Here is a 10,716-nt window from a genome sequence, read left to right as displayed (position 1 = left end):
TATATCTTCTTTGGAAAACTGTTCAGATCCTTTGTTCATTTTTTAATTGGATTGTTTGTTTTTTTGTTGTTGAGTTATGTATGAGTTCTTTATATATTTTGGATATTAACCCTTTATCAGATATATGGTTTGCAAATATCTTCTCCCAATTGTTAGGATGTCTTTTTGTTTTGTTGATGGTTTCTTTTGCTGTGCAGAAGCTTTTTAGTTTGATGTAGTCCAATTTGTTTATTTTTTCTTTTGTTTCCCTTGCCTGGTGAGACATGGTATTCAAAAAGACACCACTAAGACCAATGTCAAAGAGCATACTGTACTGCCTATGTTTTCTTCTAGGGGTTTTATGGTTTCAGGTCTTACATTCAAGTCTTTAATCCATTTTGAGTTAATTTTTGTGTATGGTGTAAGATAATGGTCTACTTTGATTCTTTTGCATGTGGCTGCCCAGTTTTCCCAACACCATTTCTTGAAAAGACTTTCCTTTCTCCATTGTATGTTTTTGGCTCATCTGTCGAAAATTAGCCATCCATAGATGTGTGGGTTATACTATATGTTATGAGTATACCCTGACCACCACCTGCCCAGTCCCTTTACTAAACCATCGCCAAATATTCTTAATCTGATTGTATCATCTGTTTCCTGCTGTAACTATGGCTGATACAGCTGGTTCCTTATGGGAGATTTTACAGCAAAGGTGAACTTGATGTAGGTCTTGAGGGAAACTTTATAGGCAAAAAAAAAAAAAGATTTAAAAATTAAAGGAGCTTAGGGCCGGCTCCGTGGCTTAGCGGTTAAGTGTGCGCGCTCTGATGCTGGCGGCCCGGGTTCGGATCCCGGGAGCGCCCCGAGGCACCACTTCTCCATCCAACGTGAGGCCGAGTCCCACGTACAGCAACTAGAAGGATGTGAACCTATGACATACAACTATCTACTGGGGCTTTGGGGGGAAAAAACTGAATAAATAAAATCTTTAAAAAAAAAAAAAAAAATTAAAGGAGCTTGAAAGGTTATACAATCCAACCTTCCCACCCCATGCCAATACTTTTGCCCTGTTTATTTCATATTTTATTTGACACAGCTCAAAGGCATTCTTCTCTGAATTTTTTCTTAATTTCATACCCTCTTGTGTTCCCTCATACTATTTAGATATTGATAATGTACCTGCCATGAACCCTATGATGACTCACTTTTCCTACTTTTCTTAAATAAAACTTCAGGGAGCTTTTTATTCAAACACTGCATTGTAAAGTCATGTGGTTTTCACTTGATGGAAATGCATCATTTACTTATTAGGTTTTCTCTACTCTTTGCTCATTAACCCAAGATAATTAAAGTAATGGTATCTGGTGCTGTAGCAATCATAAACACAAAGGCAAATTCGAGTCCCGAGATCCTGTAGCAGTATACCATTTTTAGGGAGTCATTCATAAGAACCAGAATATGTTTATATTAAATTTTAATTCAGAGAAACATAAAACACAAAAATTTTAAAGTTATCCTAGAAAATTAACAGGTTCCCTTCCCCTGCCCCAGTATATCTGCTAATCTTAATTTGAGAAACATGGATTTTCAGGACTGAAATTGATGTGAAAGGTGAGGGAAAAGGAAAAAGCTTGGTATGATGACTCAAAGATGTCTGGTCTGGGCCACTGAGCACATGATCCTATTCACTGACATCAGGAGTAAAAAAAAGATTCTTTCAGGAGAAATGATGAGCTCAGTTTTGTACAAGCTTACTTTGCATTTCCTGCACTACGTTTACTTTCTGGTAGACTGAGCTGCAGATATAAATTTGGAGGCCAACACCAACTATTGAACCCAAGAGAATACATGTGGTCCTGCAGGGAGAGCATGCAGAGTCAGGAGAGAAGAATCTTGGTCAAGCCTTGGAGAACACAGTTGGAGAACACAGTTCCTGGAGAGTAGCAGTTAGCAAAGAGGCAGAGAGGTAAGGAAATCAAACAAGAGGCTGATTTAAGAATGAAATGGTCATGAGGCCGGCCCAGCGGCTTAGCGGTTAAGTGCACGTGCTCCGCTACTGGCGGCACCGGCCTGGACCCCGGGCATGCACAGACACACCGCTTGTCCGGCCATGCTGAGGGGGCGTCCCACGTACAGCAACTAAGAAAGATGTGCAACTATGACATACAACTATCTACTGGGGCTTTGGGGAGAAAAAGGGAAAAAAAAGGAGGAGGAATGACAATAGATGTTAGCTCAGGGCTGATCTTCCTCACACACACACACAAAAAGAATGAAATGGTCAGTGCTGTCAGATTCTCTTAAAGGTCGAGTAAGATAAAGACTGAAAAGACTTAATCATATCTGGTGATTATGAAGTGCTGAGCATAAAGGAGAGCAATTTCAGTGGAGTGTGGGAGCAATTTCAGTGGAGTGTGGGGACAAAGTCTGATCACAGCGAGTCTAAGAGCAAAGGTGGAAGTGAGGAAATGCAGCTAATAATTCAAGACTGTTTTGCTTTGTTGTGAAAATGTAGCTACAGGCGACTGCAGGGATGGAGGAAAACAATGTAAGAGATCAGTGAGTGGCACCAGGTGGGGAGGGGAAGGACAAGGGTCAACAGGTAGCTTAAAAAATAGAGATCCTTGAGGAGTAGCGAAGAGATCAGACCAATCAAATGAAAAGACTTCCTCCGAGTTTGGAGAAGGGAGGTGGGTGGAGTTACAGACAAGGGGTGGGAAATTGAGGGAGCTCACACGTCACACTAAATGGCCTCGATTTTCTCTCTAGGGTAAGAGGTAGGATTCTCCGCAGAGACCAAGAAAGGCGGAGGTGGGGCAAATGACTTGAGGAGAACGCTGAGTGGGAGAGAAAGGTGCCCAGGAAAAAGCAAAAAGGATTACTGAGAGGTGCTGAGGGTGTTTGACTATGAATTTAATGTGGCACCAATCTCAAGGCAGATTGGTGTGAGGCAGGATGTAGGTGCAGAGAAGGCAGATGCAGGTTAACTTCAACTTAAATCCCTGTCCCCAGTGGCCTAGACGTACCGAGGCGTGTGGCCCAATAGCGTGTGAGAGCGTACTGCACGTTCTTGCAAAGCACCAGAAGGGCCAGCGCGTCTGTGTTCTAGGACGTGTTCTTCCGTAGCTTCAGCATCCCAAGGCTGGGCTTGGAAATCGAGCCGTTTTTAAAAGGAGCGGGGAGATGCCGGGAGATGAGGTGAGGGACTGTGCCCAACTTTTCTTCTCTCCAGAGCCATCCGGGGAGAGGGCAGGCGGCTGCTCCACGTCCAGGTGCCGCTCCTCGGGTGGAGGAGGGGGCCCCGACCCGGCGCGGAAGGCGGAAGCGCCTCTGCCATTGGCCCAGCGGCGCCCTTTACCTGCGCGGAGCCCGGGGGCCGGGGCGCAAAGTCCGCGCGCCGGGCCGAGGAGGCGGCCGACGGCAGCACAGGTGGGCCCCCGCCCTCGGCCAGGCAAGATGCCCCTGGGGCTGCGGCGAAAGAAGAAAGCCAAGTCCAAGGAGACCGCCCGGCTGGTGGAGGGCGAGCAGGCGGGCGCGGGCGGCGGCGGCCCCCCGAAGCCCCCGGCTCCCGCGCGCAGGTTGGTTTTCCACACGCAGCTGGCGCACGGCAGCGCCACGGGCCGAGTGGAGGATTTCTCCAGCATCCAGGAGCTCTACGCCAAGATCGCAGGCATATTTGAGATCTCGCCGTCCGAGGTAAGGGCCGGGGGCTCAGCCTCCCGCTCCCTCTCCCACGCTAACATTGCCCCGGCTGGTGAGCCGCGCTTCGCTGAGCCCGCCGTCGGGTGCGGGGTGAAGCCCGCCGGGAGCGCCAGGGGAAGCGAGAGGGCCTCCCAGGGAAGGGAAGGGTAGGTCCCGGGACCGGAGAAAGTCGCGGTCCCCACGCTCGGAGACCGGCTTCTGGGAAACCCGGGATGACCTTTCTTCCTCATGCGAGTAAGTGGGCTTTAGTAGTCCTGGATTCAGCCGCTCCGGCGTGAGCGCCTTCCCGGAGTCCGGATCTGTCTGGGCAAATTAACACCCTCCACTTCATCTGGACTTCACTCTCCGGCTTCCTCTGCAGGGAGGAGAGGGCCACGCTGAGCATCTCCCAGATTCAAAGGGGAGGGGGCGGGAAGGAAGTGCCTTCCAGGTGATACCAAACCGAGGCCCACTTTGCGCCTCATATGTCATGTCCGGCATCAACACTTTGGTATTTCCAAGAAGCTTATTATATTGCAAGGGTGGATAACTTAGAGAGTTATACTTAACTACGTGGGACTAGTTAAAATTTTCAGAGGGGAAATCAGCTCTAAATTTTACACCATATCGTTGAAAAGGGACTGAAATTTGCTTTAATTAGATTGACTGCATGTGTGCCTGGAACTGGAGTTCCATAGAGGCATGATTTCGAAAGCACTAGTCTATGCGGATGTTTATGTGACCACTTTATTTATGCTTACCCAAGCGAACTGCAAGTGTAGGTGCGAGAAGTTAGCCCAAGAAAATGTTTTGCCCCTACTTCTAGGAAAATCACCAGATCTTGCCGCCCTGGACTCCAGGGAGCGCGGAGGGCTGCCTTTGAGTGACACGGAGAGAGCGGCATGGGTATCTGCTCTTGAATGTTGTTTATCAGGTCTGTTGGGGGGGAATTGAGGTCAAGGCAAAATTCCAAGAGGAGATGAAAGAGAGCTTGAAGTGTAACCTTTTGTTCTTTCAGCGTTCCCAGGCTCTGAGAGGCAAATCACAAACCCATTTTGTGAATTATTTATGTTGATATAGAGTAGTAACCGTAATACTTCACCTTTATGTAAGATGTTTCAGTGCAATAAGCACTTTCTCAGGAATCATGTCTTTCGATTTTCTCTAGGAGAGGTAGGTGGCAGGTAGCTAAGGACAGGATTTGGAGACCAATAAACCTGGGTGTGGATCTGGGTTTTACCACTTAACAAGCTGTGTGGCCTTGAGCAAGTTTGACTTCCCTCAGTTTCAGCCATCTATGAAATAGAGACAAGAACATCTACCTTGAAGGGTTATTGTAAAGAGTAGAGTTCATATGTCGACCCGTCAGAGTGCATGGTGTATGGTCAGTGCTTAACAAATTGTAACTAATGTTATTAATACCTAATGGTTAAATGAGGGGGCTGAAGTACAAAATCATTGGGCCTTGACCAAGGTCACATAGCTAGCAAGAAGAAAGCTGGGCTGTTATTTAAACTTGGATCTTCTGGTTTCTAAGCTGAGTGAGCTTGTTATTATACTTAGCTGACAATTTTACATGTCTCTCCTGTAACCAGGGACTGCAGATTTAGTTACTTTGCATTAACAGTCTTCCTCATCATAATATATAACATTCTGAGCTCAAGATGCATGACTTTATTTAGTCCCCTTAATCCCTGAGAAGTATTATTATTAGTATCCCTGCTTCACAGAGAGGAAACTGAGGCTTTGAGGTTCAGAAATTTTTCAAAATTACACATAGTAGGTGGCAGAGCCTAGATTTAAACCCAGGTTTTTTTCTGACTCCAAATTCCTTGAAGTTATATTGCTGTATTGCTTCCCAAGTTTTTCCAGGGTGTCTCAGCAATAGCTTGGCAGCCATGTTCAACGTTTTCAGTTTCTAGTGCACTGACTTGCAAGATAAAATTCCAAGATAATATAAACATAAGGTGTTTTTTTTGTGTGAGGAAGATCAGCCCTGAGCTAACATCCATGCCAATCCTCCTCTTTTTGCTGAGGAAGATGGGCCCTGGGCTAACATCTGTGCCCATCTCCCTCTACTTTATGTGGGACGCCGCCACAGCATGGCCTGACAAGCGGTGTGTCGGTGCGCTCCCGGAATCTGAAACCCAGGCCGCCAGCAGCAGAGCGCGTGCACTTAACCGCTACGCCACGGGGCCGGCCCCAAACATAAGGTGTTTTGATGTGCTATATCAAAGTTCAGAAATTTTCATAACCCTAAATATATATATTAGTATGTTTATACATATAACCAACATTAATGCAAGTTTTGCATTTGGATTAAAAAGAGTTAAGTATAAAGTATTGGTCATCATAGTATAGTATGTTGTAAGTATCTCAGTAGTTAATTTTGAAACAGAAGTAATTTATTAAAATGCACACCAGTGAGATCCCATTTCCCATCCCATTCTCCCAGCAAGAGGAATAATGGTGAAACTTTAAAAATATCATTGGGGACAAAACAAAACATTTCCCCTCTTAATAGGTTGAATATGGGGGCTGGCCCTGTGGTGTAGCAGTTAAGTGTGTGCGCTCCGCTGCGGCGGCCTGGGTTCGGATCCCGGGCGCACACCAACGCACCCCTTGTCAGGCCATGCTGTGGCGGCGTCCCACATAAAGTGGAGGAAGATGGGCACAGATGTTAGCCCAGGGCCAGTCTTCCTCAGCAAAAAGAGGAGGATTGGCATGGATGTTAGCTCAGGGCTGAGCTTCCTCACACACACAAAAAAATAGCTTGAATATGGTTAACTCAAAAGTCCTTCCTTTTCTCTAGACGGGGGACTATAAGGCTATAAATAGCACTATATGAAGAGCTGTACTCTCTTTACTGAGGAGAAAAGGGAGGGGCTTAGCCTCACCTGATGTCAAGTACAGTAGATGCAGGCAAATTTACTGGGAGTCCATAATGTGCCCATGGCTGTGCTAGGCCTGTACGTCTACAGTGTGGTCATTCCATCCTCACCAAGCACTGGGGCAAGGATTCCTCTCATTTTACAGTTGAGCTTATCGGATCCCGGGTGCGCACGGACGCACCGCTTGTCAAGCCATGCTGTGGCGGCATCCCATATAAAGTAGAGGAAGATGGGCACAGATGTTAGCCCAGGGCCAGTCTTCCTCAGCAAAAAGAGGAGGATTGGCATGAGATGTTAGCTCAGGGCTGATCTCCTTAACAAAAAAAAAACAAAAAACAAAAATACAGTTGAGCTTAGTGAGGCTCTGAGAGGTCAAACAGCCTGCCCAGAGTCGCTGGGCTGGTGTGAGGCAGAGCGGGGATTTGAATCTAGGTTTCCTGGTTCCAAGTCCATTACACAGCACCTGTGAGATTCTTGGTACCTGCATTCAAATTCCAAACACAAACCAGGGAAAACTTTTTTAAACAAATGGTCTTTTCAATTAAAGCCTAAGACTCAACCACAAAAATGCTTAGTGCCTCAAAAAGATGCTGTTGTGAAACTGACAATTGTGGATTTCACCTATTTCATGATCCCTGAAGGAGGAAGCTAAGGAAACCTATGAATCACTTGCAGGGTGCCTCTGTGATCATTACCTTGAAACAGATGGCCGAGTAGGCAAAAATCCCTTACAGCTGATATTGTTTTTCCTAAACTAAATGAGCAGTTTAGTAAAGAGAAAAAAGAAAGTAAATTAATCTTGTCTAAAAGAACAGTTAACTCATAAATGTGGGGACACTTTTACAAAAAGTTTAATACTATCTTTTAAAATATTCAGGTTATAAATGAGTTGATCATTAAACTCTTGAATTGTAGTCATAAAATTTGTTGAAGGGGCATTTTGAATATTGGAACACTGTAATTGTTTGGCAAGTAGTTTGTACCATGACATGTTTTCGTAATTCTCTGTGTGGAAAGATTGTAGGAAAAGATAATGAATTTGAAAGAGCTTTTTTTTTTTTTGTGAGGGAGATCAGCCCTGAGCTAACATCAGAGCTAATCCTCTTTTTGCTGAGGAAGACCAGCTCTGAGCTAACATCTATTGCCAATCCTCCTCCATTTTTTTCCCCCCAAAGCCCCAGTAGATAGTTGTATGTCATAGTTGCACATCCTTCTAGTTGCTGTATGTGGGACGCGGCCTCAGCATGGCTGGAGAAGCGGTGCATCGGTGCGCGCCCGGGATCCGAACCTGGGCCACGAGTAGCAGAGCGTGCACACTTAACCGCTAAGCCACCGGGCCGGCCCTGAAAGAGCTTTTTAAGAAATAAATCAATTTTGTAGTTAGATACTTTACGTGTCCAGAAACTGAAAACTGTTTCTTTATGGATTTCAGAAATTATTTCCTTTGACTTGGTTATGTTAGCTTGTATAAGATATAATACTACTTAGTTCACTGAATGAGTAGATCAAGCAAATATAGCCCCTTTTCTCTCAATACGTGAAGCAGTCATATAAAGCAGTGTACTTGGGAAGCAGAAAAGGCAAGAATTGTGATTTTAATTTCAAGCCCTATATTCTACATACAATCGTGCTATTATTTCTCTTAACAAGACAAACCTTCCTTTGTCACCTGCCCCATCCCTTATGCTATTTCTCCTTTATAGCAAAACTCAAAAGTTGCTGTCTCCAGTGAGCTACATTCTGTATCTCATCTCTCTGCTCAAAACTCCCTGATAGCTTCCCCTCTCACTTAGAGCAAAAGCCAAATCCTGTGATGGGCTACAGGCCCCTTACCTCTCTGACTTCGTTGTTCCTTCTGCTCCAGACAGTCTGGCCTCCTGGCCATTCCTTGAACTCTGGAGCCCTAGGCTGTTGTCTCTAGCAGATCCTCTTTCTGCAGAATGCTCTTCCTTCTCTGCTCAAATGTCACCTTCTCAGTGAGGCTGGCACTAATCATCCCATTTAGAATTAGCCCTCTTCCCTTCCTCACTTAGTTTTCCTCCCTAGCATACTAACATCCTATGGATATTTAACTTATTTTGTTTATTGTCTTTTTCCTCCCCATGTACTAGAATATAAGCTTCACGAAGGCCAGGATTTTTCCTATTTTGTTTATGGATGTAGCCCCAAGGGCCTAGAACTGTGTCTGAAACATAATTGGAGTTCAATTATGCCAGCCCTGACGGCCTAGCGGTTAAAGTTCAGTGCCCTCTCTGCTTCGGTGGCCCAGGTTCGGTTCCCAGGTATGGAACCACACCGCTTGTCTGTTAGTTGCCATGCTGTGACAGCGGCTCATATAGAAGAACTGGAAGGACTTGTAACTAAAATATACAACTATGTACTGGGGTTTTGGGGAGGAGAAAAAAAGAGGAAGATTGGCAACAGCTGTTAGCTCAGGGTGACTCTTTCCCAGCAAAGAAAGGGGGAAAAAAGGAAACAAAACAAAACAAAAAAAACCCCTCAAAAAACCAGAAAATATTTGTTGAATAAAAGAATCCTCACAACTACAGTACTTAAAATCCTGTAGCTTTGGCATAAAGCTGTAGTACTGGTGACAATACTGAGATCTTTTGTAGGTGTTAATTTTTTTATATTGTTATGTAAGGAGTGAGACTAACCTTTGATGGGGGTAGGAGTGAGGAGCATCACTCACATCTTGAAGGGGGAGGAGTAAGAGGGTGAAGCATGGAGACTGGGAAGCTAAGTCAGAGTTGTTTGTATCAAATGCTTGCATCTCTATAAATTCCAGAAGTTATGAAGCTGGAGGCTCTGTTTGCAAAAAATTACTTCCTAGATACAGCATATGAGGAGCTGCCTTGTGAAGCTTCCCAGAAACTGCTTCCTTTTCTAAACTTGCTGGCACCAGCACTGAGCTCTTGTGAAAGTCAATATTCTGTATTTTTGCGGCACTTCTGGAGAACATGAACCGCACTGTAGACTTTATCATTTCCCGGCAATACAGACAACTGGCAAGGGGAGCTGTGTTTTTTTTCTGCTTCACAAATGGGAAATCTGGGAAGAATAGAGCAAAATGGGGTTCACTGCCCCTCTAGGAAAAACAAACAAAAACGCACAAAATGAAGGAGTTGGGAATTTGGTCTGAATTTTACCATCGACCTCTGAGGACTATGAAGCAAGCTCAACAAAATTGAGCAGGAAGAGTATGTGAGAGAGAAAAGCAGCCCCTGACCCCTGGGAGCTGGCCTGACCCTCACAGCTAGGCGATGGCGCTCTCCTGTTGGACATTGATGGTTTCACAGAACATCAACATCAGATAAGACCAGTCTGTGACTGTGATGGATCAAGACAAAAATAAGACTACTCTGTAATCATGTCTAAACAGACAAAAACATGAACATTGTTCAGACCACAAAAACGACCAGGCTGGTCCCCCTGCCTAGACTGATACAAATGACTGCTGCTCCTTTTCCAATCACAGCTTTAGCGTTGACAGTTTCTCCCACCTTATAGACAGGTTACTAAGATAGTTACAGAATTGCCCCCACTTCCTGATGGCACCCTATCCAGAGCAAACCCAAGCTTCCTGGAACCCGCCTCCAAATCACCTAACACAAGCCCAGATCCTTTCTAACACGCTCTTACTCAGCCCTCCCACGGTTCCCCATGGGTGCTGTCTCCTTTGATCAAGGAATGATAAACTCGAGGGGAAAATTCCTGGTGATGCTTGCCTGGAGAGCATTGACAGTTGTCACTGCTGGATTATTACAGTGCAGATTCTAAAGAGGCACCTTGAATACGGTTTCCCTCATCCCACCCAGCCTCTATTTTAATATTTTGATGTTCTGATCCTACCTATCTCAAAACCTTCGGGGCTCCCAGTTACTTACTGCCTTATTCCTTTCGGGCTGCTGTAACAACATACCACCGACTGGGTAGCTTATAAACAACAACTATTGCTACCAGTTCTGAAGGCTGGGAAGTCCAAGATCAAGGTGCCAGCGTGGTCACCTTCTGGTGAGGGCCCACTTCCTGGTTCATAGCTGGCGCCATCTTACTGTGTCCTCACATGGTGGAAGGGGCTAGTGGTCTCTGGAGCCTCTCTGATAAGGCACTAATCCCATTGACCAGGGCTCTACCCTCATGATTTAAGCAACTCCCAAAAGCC

At 45.4% G+C, this 10,716-nt stretch overlaps 1 protein-coding gene across 1 annotated transcript in view; it reads left to right on the top strand.

Moving 5' to 3' along the window:
- Nucleotides 1–2,714: 2,714 nt before the first annotated feature.
- The window catches only part of GIPC2 (GIPC PDZ domain containing family member 2), a 70,819-nt gene continuing 62,817 nt past the window's right edge, over nucleotides 2,715–10,716 (top strand). Inside the window, exon 1 of the mRNA XM_004431528.3 lies at nucleotides 2,715–3,675. Within this exon, the coding sequence (XP_004431585.2) occupies nucleotides 3,163–3,675 (513 nt within the window). The 5' untranslated portion in view covers nucleotides 2,715–3,162. The remainder of the gene's footprint in view (nucleotides 3,676–10,716) is intronic.

Source organism: Ceratotherium simum, chromosome 2 (assembly GCF_057802395.1).
Source record: "Ceratotherium simum simum isolate JZ-2026a chromosome 2, ASM5780239v1, whole genome shotgun sequence".
Classification (NCBI taxonomy): domain Eukaryota; kingdom Metazoa; phylum Chordata; class Mammalia; order Perissodactyla; family Rhinocerotidae; genus Ceratotherium; species Ceratotherium simum.
This window is presented reverse-complemented; position numbering and strand designations above follow the sequence as displayed.